The sequence below is a fragment of the Strigops habroptila genome, chromosome 2 (genome assembly GCF_004027225.2).
Source record: "Strigops habroptila isolate Jane chromosome 2, bStrHab1.2.pri, whole genome shotgun sequence".
Lineage (NCBI taxonomy): Eukaryota > Metazoa > Chordata > Aves > Psittaciformes > Psittacidae > Strigops > Strigops habroptila.
Window position 1 is genome coordinate 15,003,095 of NC_044278.2, and position 25,165 is coordinate 15,028,259.

The 25,165-nt window shown below is 37.6% G+C and overlaps 1 protein-coding gene across 3 annotated transcripts in view; it reads right to left on the bottom strand.

The window, feature by feature from the left end:
- Positions 1 to 25,165, bottom strand: part of LOC115601466 (ephrin type-A receptor 3) — a 230,289-nt gene that overhangs the window by 15,219 nt on the left and 189,905 nt on the right. For all 3 annotated transcript variants that reach the window (XM_030471489.1, XM_030471490.1, XM_030471491.1), the window contains exons 12-15: positions 21,613 to 21,674; positions 19,082 to 19,291; positions 11,259 to 11,408; positions 9,087 to 9,280 (exon numbers count right to left, since the gene is read on the bottom strand). In XM_030471489.1, coding sequence (XP_030327349.1) covers positions 9,087 to 9,280; positions 11,259 to 11,408; positions 19,082 to 19,291; positions 21,613 to 21,674 — 616 coding nt within the window. The remainder of the gene's footprint in view (positions 1 to 9,086; positions 9,281 to 11,258; positions 11,409 to 19,081; positions 19,292 to 21,612; positions 21,675 to 25,165) is intronic.

Consider the following 25,165-nt stretch of genomic DNA (forward strand, 5'->3'; position numbering starts at 1 on the left):
TAATCAGGCCCAAAATAGTTTTATTCAGTAGCTGTACAGCCTGCATCTCCCTGACTACTGTTTGTTCCATGAAGAGCCAACGCTTTTTATTTATAGTTTTCTGGGTACAGCATCTGGAATCCCAAGACAATTAAGAGTATTTATGAAGTACTCCTAGTGATAAAGCACGGAGACTTTTTTTTCCGAGCCTAGTATGTCTTTTTAACTTAAATCCAATAAAGCAAGGCCTGACTCAAGAATCACTAATGAAAAAAAAAAAGTATAAACAAGTTGAAATAGAACAGATATCTAGGATTAGGAATTAGAATGGCCCAAAAGAGCTTTTATGTTTATTACTTGGATCAAAGTATCATCAAGACAAAAAATATGACCTAATTTTAATGCAAGTGACCTCAGAATAACCAGCACTGTAAAGTATCATTTTTCTCCTTGTAGGATTCCAAAGAAAAATTAGTTACTTTCCTCCTCAGAGAGGACATCTGGACAGTTTATCAATGAACAGGAATTTGTCTCACTTCGAAGAGTCTGTGATGTCTCCTCACATGCGCCAAGGGAAAGCTGGGCTTTCAGAGCATCTGCACACATAGGCAGTTTTTTCCCCCTGACCCAGCCCCTAGACAGGAGGTTTGAACATGAAATTTATGGTCTGGGTGATGTGCGCCATGAGCTCACACTTTACTAGACAAATTAGATGGGTTGCAATCCGTGCAGCTGTAAACGATGTCCTGCAGGGTTCCACCTGATCTTTTACAGCTTTTCATAAATCAGTACCTACTAGCTTCAGAAGAGAGTCATTAAAAAGAAATCATGGAAATTACATGTTTGCTCAGGGGAAGCGAAATGGAACATTTCCCTCTGTCTTGTCTTTTCTTCTCTCCCCTCTTTTTTTTGGAACTCTTTTTACTTTGTTGCTTTGACCAACAACAATATACCCTATCATGTCATCTTTTGACAGTCATGGAAAGACTTTCTGTCCTGTTCATCCTAACAATGTGTCTATCTATCGAACTTTATTTACTGACATGTGGTGCACTGAAAAAAATCACCAAGACTCAGGTTAGAGAGACAAATTTAACAGCAAGATACCAGTTACAAAATACCCTGTCGCTGAAAGCTTTCTCTGGATGTGCTCATTATGTTAACAGTTGGAATTAACCTTTGAGTCATCTGCAGTAGCAAGAAGAACTATAGTTTGTTATCATTAGCACAGCCTTTTGTCACAACACAGGGAAACTTATGCTGCACCATACAGTAACAACAAAGACACAGAAAATGTCATTAGAACCATTCCCAACACAGCATGAAAATCTCATATCTGGTAGGTTGCTGCCTGGCAAGAAAGGGGTACATTAACTTGTAAAATCCAGGAACCGAGGCAAATAAAAGGAAAATATCCTGCCACTTCTTCTGCATGAGGGTTAGCATTCTGTAAATACACAGAGGACTTGTGCACACCTGATCCTGGACTCTGTGTTGCAGAAGCCTCTTTTTTCCATCCCTTCCTCCAAACAACACAACCAACCTTAAGTTTTTAAGTCTGGACTTCCCTTCCGCAGGCAGTTTCTTTTAAATAGGAAAGCATTTACAAATCATATAGTAATTTCCTGTGGCAAATTTTAGGTAATTAAAAGCTGATTTTCTAAAGTGAAATTGCTCTGTCCTAGGAGGGCGGCAGGCCTGGTTTGAACACAAATCTTATGTGCTTTATGATTATGGAAAGCTGAAGCACAGAATTCAGGTCTAACAAGAAGGATATCTCCTATTTCAAGAGAAATATAAACCAAAAAACTACACATGCCATACAAAGTAAACTTTAATTTTATCTTCTACAGCAAGAAGAATCATAAGTATATGTGTGTATCAAAGGGAGACTAGTAAATAAATGACATGCCAAGGAGAAGTAGAGTCATTGCGGGTACTTGATTATCCCAGGACATTAAAGATAAGAATCTTTGGAGTTCCACTTCTTCATGCCAATTTTTAAGGTACTCTTAACAAAATTTGTAACTTTGTCCCTAAAATACATTCCACCTCTTAGGGTGACGTATTTGCTTTTCCCAAGGGGCTACATACAATGCTTGCACACTCTCAGAATAAGGAGGTTGTGACTACTCTTCGAAGTCAAAAGAGAGCTGGAGAAATGAAGAGGGATAATACAAATAACCAACAGCGAAAAGAGTGCAGGTGAGGCACTCTTTTGATGGCCTTCTGCAAAATGATAAATCTCTCTAGATGTCATTCTCATTTTCTAGCTCCATGTTGCCTGTTGGCAAAAATCATACCACAGCTTGCTCTAGGATAAAGCGCAAATAAAATTTCAACTGCCCCATAGGTCAGTCCTTCTGCCTTCCCTACTTCTTTAGCTGTGCCTTAGAACATGCTTTTCAAGGGGCTTATATCTTTTCAGTGTCCTAGTGGGGTAATAAATTGTATGCCTGGGTGTATCATGCTCCTCAATTTACTTTTTCCCACCACCAAACCACCGAAGGCAAAAAATACCAGCACGTTGCTGAAATGGTTTTCTTTTTCTCATAATACAGCTTAAGCTGTGTTTTTAAGCCACAAAAGTAACATCACATGGCCATTTCCTGGGATTCGTAGCTGGCCCAGAGACAAACCCTTAACAGCAACCAGTCATTATTGTTAGGACAGTCTACAGGCTTTTTACAAGAGGGAGAGAAAAACGCCTCAGAGAGCTCTTAAAATGCTTTTCTGGCTCTTGCATCTACCATTTGCTGTGTATGACTTGCCCCTTACATCTCACATTTGGCCATGCTGTAAATTTCTACAGACTTTTGCAACAGCATTTGCAGCATCAGGCAATGGCTCTGTGCAGTTTCTTTTCCAGCATTTCCAGCACAGAATTGCCATTAACGCTAACGAGGGCTTCACATTGTAAACCCGGCACATCGAGCTGAGAACAGCAGAACAAAATCCCTCGAAATCACAGCGAGCAGCAAACGCTCACGATTGGGCCACCCGCTGATGTGGCTGTGTTACTATTTAAATTATACAGTACCCAACTCGGTCTGCTGTGAATTCTTGTCAGAGTTTCACCAGCAGAGTCAAATTAGAGGTGCGAAACTGCAAATAGATGTTTTACTGTCTCAGTTAACAGTGAGCCCCAGCGACTTGGAACTTTGAAGGAACAATGGCTGATTCGTGTCTGCCTCAGGCATGGTATTAATGACTGCTGGGAAAGTCAGGTGAAAATAAGGCTTTTCTGCCTCTAGCATGCTAACTAGCTGAAGTCTCTAAAAATCTCAGTTTAAGTCCTGGATTACTCACACAACCCAAAATATGATTAGACACCAAGGAATACAATTTACTCTAATCTTCCATTTTATTTTGTGATTTGTAGTTAAGTTTCCCCCCTCCTCCATAAATTCACTATTTTATGTTTCACAGACTTCAGAAAGAGAGCTAGCATTGTAAGCTTACATTACTTGAATTCTTTTAGAGCAAGCAGTCCATTTTAGGTCACGGATTATATTGTTGCTGGGTTTTGAACAAGGCTAACTATTCACACGTAGGCTTGCATTACACAGCCTTTGGCCAAAACCAGACTGGGTTGTTAGTGCCTGGACAACCTCAAAACATAAACCCTCTCTGAAATGCTCCAAGTAAAACTGAAATATCCTTCCTTCATCTCTCTAGCCTGGAAGGTCCTAACAGGGACAAGCAAACAAGAAATATTCAAGCAGGTCAGCAATGTATGTCAAGCATCTGAAGCCTTCTGACCTGAATGGCAAACCAAGAGAACATTTCAACAAAATGTTCAGCCAACACAAATAGTTATTTTGTTGCAAATATTATTGTAAAAACAGGGCTCGAATTATGCTGCATAATGAAGCAGCCTGAATTTTTTATTTGACCTGCTCACTGCTCCTATTGAGCTTAATTTTCATAGATAGCCTACCAAGCCAGCATACTGGAGAGTTTCCACTGAATCATCAGATTTTAAGTGGAAATAAACTTTGTGAGAAGCAAACTTAAATTTTAAATTGCAAATGATGCCTCTGGACATTCAAGAGCAAACATGATGCTTGACACCAGTGCGAGCACTACAATGACAGGCAACAAAGCTCATGCTTAGCAGTGAGCACTTGCAATTAACTACCTGCAAATAATAGGTCGTCCAAAAAGTGCTCAAGGAAATTACTCCAGTGAATAACTCAAACACCACATCAAATTCAAGAGAATCAGGACAGGGTTGTAAAGAACTTGCTAACACATGAAAGAATATGTGAGGAATTATTCATACATGTTTTCAAACACTTCAACATTTTCATCAGGAAAAGTAACTAACCCTGGCCCCCTAAATTTCCTGGACTATATTAAAAGAATTTCACCTATGCTTTTTCTGAAAATACGTGGCTTTCTTGTTTTTCTAGCCTTGTTTTCTATAACAATAGCAGCAGAACTTGTATTTTAAATGGAGAGCTTTGACACATAAAAGAGATCTGAAAACAAATCTACCACCAATGCTGCAATACAACCCGGAAATTATGTCTTTTTTTTCTTTTCCAATACAGTTACATATTTTGAATCAGCTTTTGACTTTGTAATTGTATTCAGAAATCCCACACTTTGTAACACTTAACATTTATCATGATATCCAGAGCAGACTAGTGGACTTAAATGAATGCCTGAAATTACAAATTACAAAAGGTCTGTTTCAGAAGCTTCTATACCTTAGAACATAGAATCAGATTTTTAATTATTTGAAAGTATCTTAAACTCTAGGACTGACTGAAAAGCCACTTGGCAAGCTGATGCTGCAAGCAGTGCTTGAAGAGCAGAGGGAGGTGTCTATGAAGTTCAAGAGAGCCAGCTTTGTGTCCTGTCTCTGTTTATGAAACCAACTGCCTTTACTGAAGCTTATTGCCTTTGCTGAACATCCTCTGTCTTTTCTATGTATTTCATACTAAAGGTAGCTCCATGCCAGAAGAAACAGATGCTGAATCCTATTAACAACTGCTGGTTAGCCTGTAAGTAACACCTTAATCTTCAAAGATTTGGAGCAAACTTGCTAATTAATCCTCCTGTGTGGAAGGTAATTTAAATTTTCAGAGACATAGAGAAGTTATGTAAACAAAATAACAATTTTAAGTCCAAATAACACAGCTGCCTTTGAAATGATGATGTTTCGACATCTTTGAAAATAGAATGAGAGACAATAGATTTTGCAAAACATTTGATAGCTGCATATCCAGATCAAAAACTGTTTCACAAATGTGTTTGAAACCACACTAGTGGCATCTTTTTAAGAAGTGGACAAAAATAATCTGGCAGTTTTACAGAACCATAAGCAGTAAGATGTGATAAAGACTTTCTATGTCAGATGCTTGGACTAGATATGAATTGAGAATAAAGATACTGAAAGATAAATGTCTCATTAAAATCTCCTGTATCTGAGACCCTCCTCTCAATTTGCAAAGCAAAATAAGTACCTGTGAAGACTCAAAGAAACTAACAAAATTGTCAGCTGTTAACCCTGAGCAACTCATAAATAATGATCTTTTTTACAAGGAAGACTATCAGCTTTTGATTTTCTGCATTCGATATGTGAGACAAATTCTTGCAATTCTTGCACTTAGATATAGCTATTAATACAGCTAGAAATACACACCAAAATAAATGGTTACAGACCACTTAATAAAGAAAAATCCTAAATTCTCAGCTGGTTTTCTCCCCTTGTATGAATATAATGCTTTCCTGCTCTCCTAAACATGTGCTTGCAGTATAAAAAAACCCAACAGTGATTTTCACTTTATCAAAAGGTTATACAGAAACAAAAGCAAATACAGAAGCAGGTTGGGGTTTTTTTTTTTTTGAGTGGATTCCTTGTCAGTTTTGGAATCAATCAGAGACCTCACAGAAACCCAGAATTTCTGAAAAATCACCTGTTGGAATTAGAAACATTTTTTTAATTTTTTTAAAATAACTTTTCTTGGCAGAGGCTGTGGATTAACTCAACTATTCCTGTTTTATACCAAGTTCATGAAGACTTAGTCACACCTACATCACAGATGTGGAAATAAATAGCAGTTACAGGAAAGCTGCCATAATACTTGAGTTGCCTCAATACCATATCGCAATTCTTATACCTCAAGGTCACACTACCCTCCAACAACTTAATTCACTTGGGACAGAGAAATGCTTTAAATATATTTCTAATTATACACTATGATTTACATATTTTTTTCAAATGGCTGCGTAAGAGTAAGATTCATATATGTAAAATGATAATATACATTGTAACTCTAGAGAGCCATCATATATATAAGATCAGAATCAGAAATATAGATAAGAAAATAAGCCAGAAATATAAACAAGTGGAAAAAAAAAAAGAAACCAAGAAAATGAAATGTTAGGAGTCCATTTAAGATTTGTAGTGTATACAAAGTATTTCCAGTTGCGTGACTCTTGGGTTACATTCTTTTTCCCACATAAATGAAACAGCAACTAATAAGCCCTTTCGGACTACAGCCTCACCAACTGGCTAGCAGGTGGGTAAAGTGATTCTGTCTCTCTTACTCAAGTTGAGAAAACTTTCCATCTGCTTTGTATCTGCATGAAATGTTCACAAATGTGAACTAATACACAGTGGACTAAAAAACCATAAACTCAACAAGAAAAATAATGAACTTGATCAAAACTGGAAGAACTATGAACTCACTTCCACCCTAAAGATATCCAAACAACCTAAGGACTCTGTTATAAAATGAACATTATGCTCAGAAAACAGGAAAGAACAGCAAGACATAAATCAAATAAAAATATCATGAGGTTATGCTTTGGAAAACTGCGTGACTTGTACAACTTCTTATGTATTGAGTTCTGTGCCTACAACCCTTTACAGAGCTAGATAACTTCAGGCAGCCTAAAGGACACAAACCACCCATGTGCCCATAATCCGCGCAAGTCTTGTTAGCAAAGCTTAAGGTGGCCACCTGATTAAAAAGTGAATTTCGACAGGTAAGAAAAAAATCAGCCATACTCTGTACTTTACAAAGAATAGAAAAGGAATTTTCATGTGAATTTGAGATGAAACATAACACCAGGAAAGGTATTACAAAACATTTGCTATGCTGGGGTTACAAAAACCTTTTGTCAATGTAGTGTTCACATGCAGGTAGAACAGTCTGCAAAGAGATGATCAATAAGGATGAAAACAATCCCTCAGGTATCGAGAAATTATTAGATGCCATGGAATGGCCAGAAGGGATAGAAAACTGAAAAGGAAACACAGAACTGAAGACTTTTGCTTCCCTCCTGTATGCCTATGAGGTATTAGTGTAAAACGTGCCTGCTATGACCTGGAATCAGATGTACAGTCAAGCACATAGAGATCCTTCAGTTGGAGTCAGTTAACAGTAACGTATCACAGGACAGGGATATCCTATGCACCTCCAGCAATGTGTTTTTAAGTAAGATACAACAGTGCTGTGACTATTTTAAACAAACATCAGTTCTAAAATCTGTAAGAAGAGACAGACTTTCCATCTGCAACAGACATTGTCCGGTTAAACATTTTTCCTGACCAAGTATATTCTGAACACCTACGAGCATATGGTGGGCATAAAGCTTTAGCATTCTTCCAGTAGCACCACAGACATGGGTAAAAGAGAGCTGGGACCTCTATAATTTAGATTAATTGCTTATTACAGGTATGAGGAGAGGTGCTGTGGGAGTACTACAGCCTCGAATAACAACTGAGAGCAGACGTTTGAGCCAATGTAATCCCGTGGGCCCTTGGGGCTGAGTCGCAGAGTGCTTTACTTCTGCAGCAATGCCTGTCCCTTTCCAGCTGCTGACAGTACAAGGATACAGGCAGGGATCTGACTGTCTGTCTCCTCAAGGAGCTGCCCTGACTCACTGTCCTTTTGTAACAGTTACACATTTCTGCACATAAGGCTACAGCAAGATCCAAACCCATTTTAAGTCTAGATTCTAATTTTTCTCTGTCAGTCTGTCAGAAAGCAATGCTGGACCTCCAGTGCTCCATCCTTGGCCAGCAACAGCATCCTGCTGCAGAAGGGGCACACATTACCTGCCAGCCGTGCCTCTCTGCAGGACACAAAGCGGGTGCGGAGCTGGCTGCAGCTTTTCAGACATGTCTGAGGTTTGAAATTAGTCAGTTTTTGCAATGGTTACATGGGGGTGATCAGGTGTTTCCAAATCTGCATAGAACTGCCCAGCACCTCTCATGTTGTCATACCTAATTCTTGGTCATACTAAAGTTTAAGGAAAGGCTGGGTTGGTCTATAGACACCGATGGAGGGAGAGTGAGATGAAGAGATCATGACTCACACATTCCCTGAACTGCAACTGCCTTCCCACCAACTGCAACACCCATGCTGGTTTGCCTACCACCTGGACCCCACAGCCCCCTGTCTGTCACTGGAGAGTGATGAGTGACAGTGAGACCGTCTAGCAGTCTTCCAGTACCTAAAGGGTGCCTACAAGAAAGCTGGAGGACATTTTATAAGGGCAGGTAGTGATAGGACAAGTGGGAACGACCTTAAACTGAAAGATGGTAGACTTGGATTAGGTATAAGGAAGAAGTTCATTACTGTGAGGGTGATGAGACACTGGAACAGGTTTCCCAGAGAAGTTGTGGCTGCCCCATCTCTGGAAGTGTTCAAGTCCACGTTGGGTGGGGCTTTGAGCAACCTGGTCTAGTGGAAGGTGTCCCTGCCATGACAGGGGGATTTGAACTAGATGCTCTTTAAAGCCTCTTCCTTCCCAAACCATTCTATGATTCTATGACGGCTAAATCTGCCATCTGTGTCTTTCTCACAAACCTCTGCTCAGTCTTACAGTGGGTTTCATAACCCTAGGATAACAGCTTTTTGTAATTAGAATAAATAATAGCAAATCAAGAATAAAACTAACAATAATAATTATAAAATAATAATATGAAATCCTTCAAAAGCAATAGCCAGGAAGCTTTCTTTAGCTTTCAAGATTACAAAGAGCTACAGTTCGAAGTTGAAAAAGAGGGTGGACAAATTCTAATTATGGAAGATGAAGAAATCAAAGACATTTATTTATGTGCAATGTAAGATCTAATATGTCACCTTGCCGCCGCATTGGTGATTATTTTCAGACTGCTGGGATTACGGATCAGCTTATCCAGGATGCTGACAATCTGCTCAAACTTGGGTCTGTTGTTTCTGTCTTTCTGCCAGCAGTCCAGCATCAGCTGATACAAGGCAGCTGGGCAGTCCATAGGAGGTGGCAAGCGGTACCCTTCATCAACAGCCTTAATCACCTGCACAAGGATAAAAGTTTTTGAAAACTTAAAGGCACTTAAATCGACTTGTTTTTATCAGTTCTGTGAACCACATTAACATGGACATTCTGTGTTTAAACAAATGTGTTTATTCACTAATTGTCTTGTCATGTAATGCCTCTGGTTTATCTGCAAAGTAAACCAGGCAGTAAATTAAGCATACAGAAAGGGGAGTTAAGATACAGTATGTGACTTTGAAGAAGGTGAGAGTCTAAAAAGGATCTTCAAAACTCACACTTGATTGAACTACATCCAAAACCAAAAGCTACAGTTAGTGGAGTGCTTGTTTAGCTATGCCAAACTTCTAAAGGTCTTGAATATCTCTCATCTGATCACCCTTAGCAACACACACGTTCCATGGTCTCCAGTGGGCACTGCACTTGGCAGAAAACCAATTCAGCCTCTCACAGAACGTCCTGAACTGATAGACAGGAGGTCTTGTGGACTATATTACAGGGCCAGAAAATACTTTTAAAAGTTAGCGTGACAGTAACTGTACAATACTAGGCTGTCTAGGCCCAATCCTTTTATCATTTGTCTAGATTGACAAAAAAGTTAGCATAGAATTTACACTGTTATGAAGCTTTGTAATACAATGACGCAATATTGCATCATTGTCTACATTCTTACAATATCTATTGCATCATTGTATACATTGGGGTTTTATTCATGGTGTAATAGATACTGCAGGACAGATCAAGACGTGTTATACTCTAGTGAAAAGGTTGTATTAAAAGGCTTCATAACAGTGATAAAGCCATATTCTGTAATTTTTTCTGTTTTATCTGGATTGGTTAATTCAAAAGCAGGACAAACTATTCTAATTCAGAACAGGAAGAGTTCAGATTTCAGAACAGGCCATGGTTTAAGCAGCCACAAAGCAGAGGCACATAAATAGGTTAATCCTTCTGTTTCTGATTTTAATGCAATATTATTAAAGGCATTCTGCTTACATTAGCCTACATAACACATTTCCTTAATCTCCAAAAACAGTGGGAAAAAACATGCTCATGACAAATTAAAAGAAATACATGGTTTTCTGCAGACTTGGGTTACAGAGGTACTCATTCAAAAGGAAGTTTTCTTCTCTTTTTCCTAATAAAGTTGTTCAGAAAATGTCTGAACAACAACTATATTACTGACTTTTTTTAATGTAGTACTGGTGACAATATACACCAGCCCCTTGGAAAAACTATTTGTGTTAGTGACTCTACTGCAGATAATTCGGTTCATAAGTAACTCCTGTGGAATAAATCTAGGATTAATAATACAACAGAAAAAGATCCCAAAATAGATATAATAGAAATCTAATTTGGGGAAATGTTATGCTTCTTGCAAAAATACTGGGAGAGATCCATTAATCATTTTGATTGCAGGCTTGGACAGTTTACTAATGTTGCAAAGAAGCCTGTATTGGAAGCCTCCTAGTCAGATCACTCTACTTCTCTATTTTATCCGTTGATTACTTCCAGAAGTATTTTGGTTTCATTAAACTCTTAGTAGAGATGCTTTGCTTCTCTTTTTCACAAGTGCCAAGAACAATTTATTCTGTGTATTTGACATTTACAGAAAACATCTACAGAATATCATACAAGTGGAACCAAAAGGGATTGACAGAAATTTAGGAAGGTTTTCTAACAATAAGCTGAGGATGTAAAAGGTAATGACCTCATTGCAGTGGATTTGTTTGAATCATCCTACAGAAAACCACTAGCATGATGAAATTCTCTATTACGTTTGCTTCAGAGGTCCAAAATACCCTGCTACAAAGATCTTGGCTTTTTGTTAAGTTCATGAGAACTTTTACTTGACCAGGAAGATTTGGAGATTTTTATTTTTACATCTTATTCAATGTCAACGTCAAAAACTCAGAGCCACCTGGTTTCATTATGCTTCGTTTCCTTTCACAGCTTGATCCTTTATTTGAAGAACATAACTGAGATAACAATATACTCACATCCTGGTTGGACATCTCCCAGTATGGTCTCTCTCCATAAGACATCACCTCCCAGAGCACAATTCCATAGCTCCACGCATCACTGGCTGATGTGAACTTCCGATACGCAATGGCTTCTGGTGATGTCCATCGGATAGGAATCTTGCCACCCTAAGAGAAAAGAAAATAAAAGTCCACTTCACTTCAATACAGTGAATATAATTTTGCATGATTGATCATTTTATCTCTGAGATTCCTAATTATCATTATATTGGTGTAACACACAGCATAAGCTGGAAAATGCTATTGCCAAGAAAGCATCTTGTACGCTATAGAGTAAAATACGTTACAGTGCAAAATACGCTGAAGCTATAGACATAGATATATCTATAAATACATAGTATACATACTGTATGCATGTACATATATACATATATGTACACATATATATTTATGAGTAGCATAATATGCACAGATAATAATAAATGGTGAGTTAAATGTGGTTGATTTTCAGATATAAAATGGTTGGAAACTAGTAAGACAGTCATAAAGCATTAAGGATCAAAAAGCTAGTACAAGATCCTTGCTTAGAGCTCAATCCTTTTGTGCAGCACAAGAGGGCTGGATTTGGCTATTTGTAAGGCATCTCAAGTGAATTCCCTGTTGGTGTGGACTCTGCATGGTTTCACCATGTTTTTCTGGGACTTCAAGGAAAATAAGGGGCCACAATGTTGCTTTGTTTCACTAACACTAAGCCTCCAAATGCACAAAAAAAGGTAACGGCTGCTGTGACCATATGCACAAATTTCCAACTCCAAAGCTGTCAGAGACAGTCAGAGAAAGACAGATGCAGATGGGGTTGTCTGTGCAGAGAGGAGAGTCCAAAATGTCATCTGAGGAAGTGGTCTTGAACATTTTTTCGTCACAAGAAATACAAACCATCATTAAATGATGTAAACTTGAAAATAATTAAAGCTACCATTATAATTAATATTTCCAGTTAGGGGAACATCTCTGATTATGGCCACCACTTGGTACCACAGGTCGAATTAGTAAAATGCACACAAGCATCCAGAGGCTGAGTTTCTGCAAGATGAGAATTAGAGGAAATTTCCAATGGTACCCGATTTGACAGAGGTTTTTGAGACTCCGATTTGAGAGTCACACATGAGAAAAAGTTCAAAAAGACAGTGATACGTACTTTATTACTTAAGGTAATTCTGGAGTGAATATATTTGAATACAGAACCCTCACAATAACCTGTGTAGGAAGGGAGTGCTCTTATTTCCACTGAATAACAAGCAAGAAAAAAAATGTATAGCTATTAATGCTTTCCTCTGGTTCCATAAAGTGTACCTGCACTGAGAGTAGCCATACACTCACCAGCTTTAGATTAACTAGCTTGGTTAACAATAGAAATGCAGACATTAGTGTTAATTAGAAACCTAAATACAGCCTAAATACACTGGAGCCTAAGCATCTGAACTTCATGGCTAATATTGCACAGATTAGAATAAATATAAGCAACACAGGCAGGCCTGACTCAGGCCATGTAAGAAAGCCCTCAAGGCAGGCAGTAGTTATGTTGTTTTCTTGCATCAGCATAATGGCTGGTTCTGTGAAATGCAGAAATCTCATTCTGGAGTTTTCAGAATATTACTCTTTAAAAAAATCTGAATTTCCGTGGGTGGCTTCAGGCTCACTTTTTTAGTTACATGTTAAGATACAAAAATTGAGCCCTTTTTGCTGAACCCTAGAGAAATAATTGCCAGATATCACACAAATAATTTGATCGCGGCTAGAACAGGAGCACTTTAGGCAAGGGCAGGAAATATCACGTCTGATTGAAGGTCTTTACCTTTATGGCCTTATGGAAAAAGTTATTTACACAATTGGAGAAACACATTTACACAAAATGACATTAATTAGTCTCCTAACATTTTGGGACTGCTTTATTGCAGGGCAGGGAAGATTATAAACTCAACGAAACAAAATTCTTCTGGCTTTGTTTATTTTAGTGAAAAATGAAGTTACATCAACCCTAAATTCCATTACAAGAAAATACATTTTCTTTGCTAAGTCTCAGCTGTAACTCTATACAAGCCTAGAGATACATCTAGCATTACCATAAATGAGAATAAAATGAGAGTATCAAAATGTAGCTAAAAAGGAAATCAACTGCCACTGAATAGAGTATAAAACTATAATTTTGCTATTCTGTTCCCCAATTTGTCATAAAAATGTCAATCTTGTCTTTGTATTTAAAAGGGGAATTTGTTGACTAGTTTTTTTAATAATTTAAGGGCAAGAGAAAAAAAAAAAGTGCTGGTAAATATTTTTTAGACAAACAAGCATTTTAATACAAAACCAATTCCCCCAAAGGACTATGCAACATTCACATTTTAGCAGATGTCCAAATATCAATATATGCAGGAAACCTGAAGAGCTGTATCAAACTAAATGCATGGTTTTCCATTGTTATTACCTTTGAAAATTATGGTACTTGCTAATTTAAATAGTCTATTTTGAAATTAAAACCCCATGCTCATTCAGCATTAGAAGATCCTTTTTCACTACTCTCCACTATTTCTGAGAAATACACATCTCATTTGAACACATATCATGTCTTCAATTTTCTGCTTTGCCTGTATATTCTTTGCAACACTTTTTGCCAGGATCAAAGACATCTTACATAATTTACTTTTGCATAAATTAAACCCAAGACTTTCTCCTAAACCATAGAGACTGGAGTTGGGAAATCTAAGTTCCCATACTTGTTTCTTTACTCATCTCTTGGTTTTTTACCTCCTTTCCCCAGTCTCCCAATATCTAAAATGTGTATAACAATACCTACTCAGTAAACTGCTATGATGACAGTGCTAAAAAAATCCTACCTGTTTGTTTGTTTCAAATTACGTATTGTACGTCCATTAAGCTTTTGTACAATTTAACCTTCTTTATGTCCTATCTTTGCTGCTTATCCTCCACTGGAAAATCTGAAACTGTAATATCATTGGCTGATATTACTGGGGTTCTACCCTTCAAAATTAGTAGTATCAGGACTGAACATGTAAGACAAACTTACTAAATGAAAAATAATTATATATATGCCTAGGAAAAAGGTTTGCCCAAATCTATATGATACAGGCTTATAAAGAGAAATCTACATGAGCTATTCTTAACATATTTACTGACTATTTAAATGCAGGTTTTATACATTTTTGTCATGGTCTCCATTTAAGAGCATGCTCATCATAAAGCCAAATAAGTTGCCTGAATTTGAGCAGGAAGCATTAGTATTAGAAATTCCAGGAGTTTGTTACTGCAGCTCAAAATCCCAGACAGTCTAGGTCAGAGAACTACTCTTGGGATTTGAAATTAGTAAGCCAGCAGTAACCAAAAGTTCTATCTGATCTACATGGAGCTGTGACTCCTACAGTATCTGGCCATTCAGCATAATTCACCTAATAACAATGAAATCCTCAATTTATTTCTAGCATGTCTGGTACTCCAGCACAAGGCAGCTGTTTCCAGGCCTTCATAACCCATTCCAATATTCTGATTTACAATCTGTTACAGGGTGACTGCCACAGGCACCTAAGCCACAGTCCCAGGGAGTGAAGACTTAAGAAAAAAGGACTCTAATGGAATTCTCAGAAGAACTTTCCAGAAAAACCTGAAGGTAAACGCCTGACATTAATTCATTACAAAAGGACTTAGGCTAGTTCAGGAGATATCTTACTGATACAGAACAAGATGGTTACATGTCATTGAGATGAGCCTTACTTACCCTCTTAAGCACCTGAAAATTACCTGATCTTACTTGTTCATCCCTTATTAATGAAAATTTTACCTTGAAGTTATCTCCTTGAGTGGTAAATGATAACAGGATACAGTTTCTCTCTCTCTCTATCAGGCAAGAGAATTTGTGAGGTTTTGTTTCCTTTTTTTTGACACACCCTTCAATACACTGAGATTGCATTACCATGTTTTTGCACATATAGGGAATGAACAAACCACAACAGATTTCTGTCAAACACCAATTGCAGTAACGTGTGTCTAACAGAGAAGATTCTTGTGCCCTTCCCTGTGGACATAATGGAGCAGCACCCTGCCATGCCCCCTCTGCTTAGGCGCCATTACCTGGGGGCATATGCTACCAGAATACTTGCTATCAAAGCATGATTTTTTTTTGGAAGTCGTGTAGATTTAATGAGAAGTTATCCATGCAAATATAATAGCTGGACAGTGTTTTACATTGAAATGCCATGAACACCACTGATGTATCTGACTATGTGCTTAAATAGTCAAAGTTCATCTACTGATTACCCAAATATTATGTCTTTGAGAGACATAATTACAGTCCCTCTACATGTGTGATGGCTTAAATTTACTTCCACTTAATACTGTGTCATTAGTCCACCCACTTGTCATATAGACATCTAAAAATAATAAGAATAAAACAGATCAATTTGACAATGACAATTTTAATACAATCCTGGCCTTTCAATTAAAAGTGAATAGGTATAGAGAACATAGATAATTATAGCACATTCCCTCTGGCACAAAGGCTCAGTAAAAAAAAATTCCAAACATTCAGTCAGCCTGATTCAGATGCTGGCTTCTGCTTCTGTAAGCAGGCAGACCACAGGCTGCCAAAAGCCTTTTGTGGTATCGAGTCAGTGACAGTAATTCAGGAGGCAAAAAATGACCCTGTCAGGTAGCAAAGTTTTCTTACAACTCCTGATTCCCTATATTTCACATATGTACCTGTGATCTTTGCATTGTCCTTCAGAGCTCTTGCACAATGGCTTGGATAACACAGATTATGTATTGATATATAAAGGGATACATACATTATTGATATATGAAAGGGTACATGTTCATATCCTTTATGCAAAGCTTCAAGACACGGCTTTTGAGAACAGCACAACACAAAACTTCACCCAGTCAGTGGTGTGTATTGAAAGCCTGAAGGACTGACTGGGCTTCTTAGAGGTAGAACAATCTTGAATTGCAATTATGAATTAGAGGAATGGAATTGTTCTCAGGCTTTGACATTTACAGGTGAAAAATAAGGATAGAAGAGGAAGCTAAATGGACAAATCATTCATCTTTAAGCTAACTACAAATTCCACTAGTACCACTGACACTAAATTAATAACTGGGAGTGGGAAGAGGTGGAGGGTTGGCAAAAGTCTCTACCCATTAATATAATATGCACTCTACTGTTCGAATGTTTGGAATTGCAGCTACAATTTGGAATTTTTTTTTTTTTGGTCTTATCAAAGATCTTACTGAGCAGTTGACATCCTTTAGTTGTAAATGAGTGACATTTTCTTGGATGATGACATTATTTTTAAAAATTGGCACTATTTTTGTCTTGCTTTTGTCATATAATTAGTACTTGCAAAATGCACTAGGAGCAGCCTGGGAAACAGTCCTGTTATATGTGATTTTGTGATAGGACTAAGCAGGAGGAGCATGAACTGCCCAGCTTTCTGCCAGTGGAGTGGAGCTCTGTTTAACACTCATGGTCCCAATTTTTTAAGCTGGGGATCAAACATACCCCAGAGACACACTATCTATGTATACACGTATACAAGATTCGCTTCAAGGGAAACTTGAGCAAAAGGATGAGTAGCAAATAGCCTTGTCCTTCTCTAAGAGTCCAGATGTGGAAGAGGTTTTTGCAGCAACCACTTCTGAAGAAAATTAGATTTGTCTTAGGTTGTATTTGGAGGTTTTAATTATCTGAGCATCTTCTTACAGCAGTTTGCATATACACCATAAATGCCAGATGGAGTTTACTGAACACAGATGATTTCACTTTACAAAACAGTTTTTTTCCATCTGATTTCACTCTCTAAATGTAAATAGGCAGGTAGGCTTAGAAAATAGGTGACAGAAGGAGAGGAAGAAAGAAAAAATTCAACACTGCCCTTGGCCATAGGAAATTCACATGTAACGGTGGCTGGAAACACTGACACCCTGTGCACCCTGGCTTGTCCTAGCCACCCGCAGGTGTACGCCACTGATGTACGCTTCATTTTCAGGGAAGTGTGCTTCCCTTATAAAACTGCGTGCTACATAGTTTGATGGGGAGCTATGCCTATGGACAGTGGTGGTAGGACACAGAGTAATTGTTTTAGCTTGCAAGTGTACATCCTGAAGGAGAAGACTAGATAAGTACTGTATCTAAACCTGTTTACCTTGGGGACAGTACACTATTACTTTCACAGGAGCTCTTAAAGAGAGGGCAGGCAAGTACATTTGACAAGGCAATACACTTCTGGCTGAACTACAGGCAATTTTATTTTGAGGATCTCTAGCACTATATTATTATTTACTTATTAATGCTACAATCTATACTGAGAATGAAAACTGATTTAACTAATGTCCCTTCATATTAATCATGAGAAATCTCTGCAGACAGTTTTCTAAAGTGGTATATATTGCATATTTCTAACAGCATGACAAAGATTATCAGAGATCAATGAAAGCACTGAAAGGTCAAGTAAAGAATAGAGTCTTTATGCCTGGTAAGTTATGAAGGTATGATTGATAAATATGTATCTATAAATATTTGTGTATATATAATGTATAAGAAAACAGCTAGGATTTCTTTACTCATTTGTCACATGTTCTATTATTTCAGTCTTGAGCAAGACAATATGCAAACTACTATGATAATTGATTGCTCCTGTCAGTGATCAGGAATGAAGGAAGCCCTAGAAAACCCACATTAAGATTTTACCTATGCATTCTACTCCAGTCATGTTTGTACAGTGAAGAGGAGACAATTACTAGCATCAATGCAAATTACACTTGACTAAGAAACTGGATATTAATGCCACTTTTTCTAAAGTTAATAAAATCCACTTGTAATAGGATTAAAATGAACAATCAGACATCCCAGTGTAAATCTATGCATACAAAGCTGAATGTATGCCTTCAAGGTTTCTACAATAAAACAGAAGTGTTATTCAAGTGACAACAAGAGATGCAGCAAAGCTGTAATTAGAAGGCACTGTGGCGTTCATAAGGATCTAAGCCAACACCATAGCTTCCAAGTAGCTTTCAGGAAGGATGAAATTCAGAAAAGAAACAAGCAGTGGCTTACAGTATGGGCAGTCGCCTACTTGATTAAAGCTTCTCTGTCTCAGGACAAAACACAGATAAGTTTCACTGATCTCATAACCTTTTCAAAAGCTGGGTATCACTTTGTGTATATGATATAAGAAGGAGAAAGTACAGGAGGTTTATGACATTAAGCAATATTTCTTTTTCTGGTTTACTCAAGTTGTCACTAAGTTAGGGGTACAACAGCAGGTATAACTGAAACACCCTTGCAGAATAGTGGTATCAGTACATTCCAATCAGACGTATGTCCCATCATAATAGAAAACACAAAAGGGTAATAAAAAAATAATTAAAAAATATTGCTGAGTAGGCTTTGTCTTTTACTGGTTGGGAGCTAAATCAGCAGTGCAACAAAACTTGCTTAAAGCGCACATGAAGTCTTACATTACTGTGTGCTAAACCAACTCAGACATTAACTGTGGTATTCACTCCTTTACATAGCCAGCAGAAAGAAACAGAGCCAAGAATTTTGCATTCTTTAAGAAAAATAATCTACCAAAATAAACCTTATTTTTTGCCTTCTATCTTCTCTGAGAAATGAATTATAAAATAGCTGTGATGATTACGGCTTATTGAACATCTCTGGGAATGCAAAACTGGATGGCCCCTGCAACACAGAGTATAAACTTCAGGGACTCTACCAGACTTCTAACTTTGTCACAACCAACATGAATTTTAAAAGGATAAACACAGAAACTTACCCTTGTGGTGTAAGCAGCTTCTGGGTCATCTTCCAGCACACGAGAGAGACCAAAATCTGAGACTTTGCATACCAAGTTACTATTGATGAGGATGTTACGAGCAGCTAAATCTCGATGGACATAACCCATATCTGACAAATATTTCATGCCAGATGCAATCCCTCGAAGCATGCCTACTAGCTGGATGACCGTGAATTGGGCATCATGTTTCTGGAAAACATTTGAAATGTCATTTCAGAGATTGTTCATGTTCCTCCTCCTTGCACAGAATTTTTGATAAAGACCTTGGAAGCTCCGCAAGTGAAGAGCTTGCGAGTCAGGGGTTGTGATTTAAATGCCACACGTGGAAATACTTTGATCTGCAGAGGATAATCTCCCAGTCAGCTGAGGGAAGGGGACAGATTTTCAATTCAGATTAAAATTCATTTTTCCTGTTCTTGCTGTCATCAGAATTTTAATTTCCTAGATGGGACCCGTGTGAAAGCAGCACATTAATCTAAGTTGTGTGTGCTCCTGAGACTGGAGCATCAGGACACTAGAGAAACAGATGTCCAACTTCCCTGAAAGGCCATAGGATTTGTTAGTGAAAATCCCAGCATTACGCAATGGACTAATGAAAGTTTTCTATTACATAAGCTTTATTTTTAACAAAAGCAAAGGCTGATCTGATTCAGTGGCTTTCAAATTCCATTAAATTTAAACTAATTCCTCAAAATTTTCCTCAAATTCAGGAACAGAAAAGTCACTTAAACACACTGTGACTTAGCCTAGAAACCAACTGCTGCATATATTTCTAATTGTCTACTAGACACATGTTTTAGATCTCCCAGCTATTACTAATGCTGTTTGTTACATCTAGCTTTGATACTGATATATAGATACACAGATGACAGGACATCAGTATGTTCTAGTGCAGCTCTCAAATGAATTTCCCAGTGCTGTAAATGTATCATCATGGGCAGCTTTCCAGCTTTTCATGCTGCTTCTTCCAGAATTTTATTAAATACATGGGAGCTGGCTCTGCCATGTGGGGTGAGCTCACACAAGTCAGTCTGCAAGACAGATTGAACTAATTTAATTTTTGATTAATATACTACGGGGCAATATTAGCACTATAAACATTAGACATATATGGCACAGTGGATGCTTAGAAACCTCTCAGAATTCCCTTTCATGAAGAAATTAATTATTATGAAAGACTCTTAGCAGTTCCCCATTATGAAACCTTCTTTAACTAGAGCCAACAAGAGAATTTATATAGACCTTGGAGAAGATATAGCTAGAAATCAGAGGGTTTCTAACCATGAAAGGAATTAGACATTCAGACAGCCTTTCATTGACAACGGGGAAAGCAAACTAACCAGTTTCAAAAGGCATTTATGAAAAAGGTTATATGGCCTGAGTTGCCTGTGATATGAGTCACAAGGATTTTTGTTTATGTTTCCACACAACAGTAATAAAAAAAGAAATAACAAACAAAACAAACCACCACGAATGAACGAACAAACTGAATGAACAAACTGAACAACTGTTTTGTACAGTCAGAAATTATTCTCTTTTCTTCAGAGCTTTCTTCAAGGATTTTAAGCCTAAACAAAATATATATATTTCAGTACAGATATATTTCATTCAGATATACTGACACATTATTTATATGTATTTTACATGCTCCAGTGGACATCATAACATATATAGTACATACTGAAACTAAGGTTGACAATATATCCCCTTTTGGGGTTAAATGTCTAGTTCAATGTTATGAATTTGGGGGATAATGTCATTCAACTGTGGCAGAACCAAAGCAGTTTCCCAGCCACAGCTGAGTTTGCCCTAACAAATTAAAATTAAACTAGTGTTTCCCCTCAGATGGGATTTCATTTCTGTTACACTTCTTGTTTTGCAACAAGTAAATCTTGGTGACACAGGGAGCGTTCAAATTTTTTTAGGCTTGCTACCAACTTTGACAGAAAACAAAGATAAATCAACAACAGTATTAGTATGTCTAAGGTCGCGGAAAGAAAACAGGCCAATAAAGTTTTTTAGCAAAACATTTTGAATACCCTCAGGTATGGGGTTATTCCCTAAACTTTTCATATTTAGGGAAACAGCTCTTTGCTCAGTACTATTGGTTTACTGATAAAATTTCCACAAATCTGTTAATTTTTGAAACCGCTTGGTAAGGCATATAGGCTGCCAACCAATAAGCATAACTGCTTTTCAGACCTCAGAAAAACAATTATCATTTTTATGTGCCAGAATGATGTTTTGGTTTGCTTTTTCACAGATGTGAAATACTAATAAAACCAAAATTTTCTTCATTTTGGTCTAATGCTTACTGCAAACAGTCAAAACAGGCTAGCAGATCCCTACCTGGCTTTCTGAGCACATCACAATGCGCACAAAAACAAATGGAAATAATGAAATATCAAGCAACAAGAGCTAATGATGAATCAGAGCAGAGTGGCAACAAATTTGTAACAAATCCAGAACAAGGGCCAGTTCTGAACCACCTAGTTTTCTACTGCACTTACCCGTAGAAAGCTGTCCAAGGAACCATTTTCCATATATTCAGTAACAATCATAACTGGTTTACCTGCAAATAGATTACAGTGGTCACACATTCAAAATGAATACAAAATGATCCGTAAAACCAAGCATTTCAGAAATGTGCCCAAATCTTCCAAATCCCAAGGATAACCTTGCAGTTAGAAAGAAAGCAAAAGATGCATGAGAAAACACAGCTCTGTCCACAACATGACTGCAATTCCACTGACATCAACAGAAATACAATTATTTCAGTATAAACTGATTGGATTTTAAGCAGCTCAAGTCCCAAGAAACAAAGTGAAGCATCCTGCATTTTCAGTATACAGTGTCTTATCTATCATTGTTGAATATAATATTTCATAGAAGTCTTGAATTTGTGCAATTAAGTTAGTGTATTCTGCCATGCGTTTTCCCCCAGGTTCTCTCTGGAAGGAAACTGGGTATTTGCTATGGCGGGAGTTGCAGTTTCTCTTGAGGTGCCCTGGTCTGCACAACAGAGTTTCAAGGACTGTGGAGCAGCGCTCTACTGTGTGGGTACAGTCAATATGTTCCTTAGATACTGCTTTAAGGGAGAGATTAAATAGTGTATATGGAGGCAATAGCAAAAAATGCTTTCCCTCAGGAGGGTATTTACAATGCATATAAACTATTGAGCTTCAGTATTTTCCTAGCATAAGCCATGGAAAATGTTGGGGTGGGGAAAGAGATGGAAGAAGTGCAGAATCAGAGGAACACAGGGCACTGGAAAGAAAAGCAGAGCTGTAACACGGCCACCTTCCAGTGCTGGGGGTGAGCCCTCTTTGCAGGCAGTCCTGCCTCCCTCTGTGGGGATCACTAACAACATGAACCTGCCCCCCTCCTGCTAAGCACAACGTAGCTGGGGGCCAAACGTGCTTCACCCATGGGGCAGTGGCCAGCTCTAAACAAACAGCCTTGCATCCTTGAAAAGCCTCTAGTATCTTTCAAAACCTGTCCATGCAGATTCAGATCAGGTTTTGAAACCGTTCTTTCTACCCTAAGGTATTCTGTAACATAATCAAGATTTTATATGCAACTCTGACATGTTGGAGAGAAATGAATGCAAAAATTAATGTGATTATGGTAAAGTTTCCAGACAAAGGTCATTGGCCTGCTAATATTTTACCATCACATGGACTTTATTATTTCATAATATGTCCTAAAGCTTTGTTTATTTTCTCTTTGTGGTAGAAAGGTGGGTAAAAGCATGAAGTTATTTAAGGAGATGAATTATTATTTCACATACAGTACAAGAAGGCATCTGACCATAAAAGCATGACAAAGGCCCGCATATTGTACAGCAGGCATGGTGACATTTTAGCTTTTAAAATGGAACAGCATGATGCTTGAAAGAGGTACTCAATATAATTAAAAGCAAGAAAGCCATTAAAAAAGCAAAGCGAATGGTAACAACTCCTTGTTTGTTTTTCAGAAAACACAACTTCTACCAAATAGAAATTCTTAGAAAAGAAACACTAATATAGCAAGAAGAAAATCCTTTGTCCTCTTTGCGTGGATTAATGGGTTAAAATATCTTCTTTCTGCTGTGCAAATGATGTGTTATACTGTGAGAGTCACACTAAAGGGTAATTGACACTGTCATCCATTAACTAGGAACTAGGAACAAACTATTAAAGTAGGAACAAACTATCCAAAACATTAAACTTGAATGATTAGAATATGATATGGGTAAAAGAGAAAAAAAAAAAAAAAAAAAAAAAATCTGTTGTTTGCTTACTCTTGTTAGCAAGTAATATGCAGTGCAAGGAAAAATACCTAACTTACACTCTGTGTCTAACAATAACCAGAAGGCATTTCTGGTAATGCACAGAAAATGCTGCTGGATCTTTCAATCAAAGGGCAATGCACTGATGGAACTATCCATAATGTTCTATGATAAATCCACATACTATGAAACCAGGAGATGGTTGCCTGGTTTCTGTATAAACTCAGAGAATTTTATGACACATCAGATGACTGAAATTAGAGTAAGAAGATATGTCTTTCAAATTATTAAAAGAGCATCTTCCTGCCTTGCTCACCCATACTTGGAAAGCCCCAAGTGCAGCATTTCACTCTCATTCAGTTGGAAATGTGTCTGTAATAAGAAGCACATGCTCAGAAGCAACACGGTGCACTTTTAAAAGAACATTCTGCTTTCATTTATCAAAGCACAGCCATTTATACATGATAACAACTTGTGTCAACAGTGTTGCTGAAATTTATTATACTAACAGGCTACAAATTGCTGTAAATTATTAGTAAACTAAGCAGAACATGCACGCTGGTTATTAAGACTACTGCCTACAGCATGCCGAGGAGACCAGTGTAGTGACAGGAAAACACAGAACAGAAACTAACATGAAGCAAGGGAACAACCATGCATTGGAGCAAAGGACTGAAGCACCTCCTTCCTACTATCAGTGGCTTGTCTCCTGCCAAACCAGAGCCACCCCAGCTTGAGAACTTCTCATACCAAATGGTCCTGTTACAGGGATTGTGCCAATTGCAGTTATGAGGAGCTATTTCAGAAGATCTGCTTAGTATGAAAAGCTAGATCATTGGTAAGGGCCACATGTCAAATAGAATTTGGTTAATGAAGAAAAGGTCATATTGCCTGTTTATCATGTATTACCTGTATTGAGAGTGATCCAGCAAATACTCCACAGGCTCTCTACTTACTGTACATAAACTAATGCTTTTCAGTGTGGTTTAATAACCATCATCAAAAAATATGAACACTTCCTAATTTTTATTACACTATATTGGTTTGGTTTAAAAAAAACAAAACCTCACAACCTTTTTCTTCTATTACCCTTCAGAATGTTAAAGAAAATAAATTATTATCTTCACTTGCATCTCTGCCATATAATTTTACCCAGAGAAACAGAAACAAATAGTTTCAAAGCAGTCTTCTCAACTCCTATATTCAAGCTATCTGGAGAGGGTGCTGTATCCCTGAGGCTTTTATTGACTTCAGCTGGGAATATTCAGAGCTCACTCTCTCATAGTTAAATGTGACAGGCAGCTGGCACTCCCAACCCCCTGAAACGCAGCAGTCTACTGTGAATACAGCTGAGTAGCAAATTTACTAATAGTCAGTTATACAGAATACAGACAGAATTAGTAATGCACATTCGAAAGCAATGCACAAATTCCTGCATGCACAGCAATTAAATTATTTTCTCAAGTGCCACAGGAATACAAAAATGTAACAAAATAGATTTTAGCTCAGCTGTGTACAGACTGATGTTTCAGTTTCAAATAATTTTGGGACTGCAAATCTTATTCTGACTGTACAAAATGTGTGTCATTAAAAAGGAGGCGATAACGTGGATTTATATAGGCAGACCTGGAAGCCCTTTCCTAATGGGACTGTGAGACCTGAGCTAAAGAATAATTTCTTTGTTATTTAAATCAGCAAAATAGACTTTCGTGAATCACACTTAGAGCTCTGTTATTGTAATTATGTCTCTTCATAACATACGGTTTTACATACCTTTCACTAGTAATTTTTAA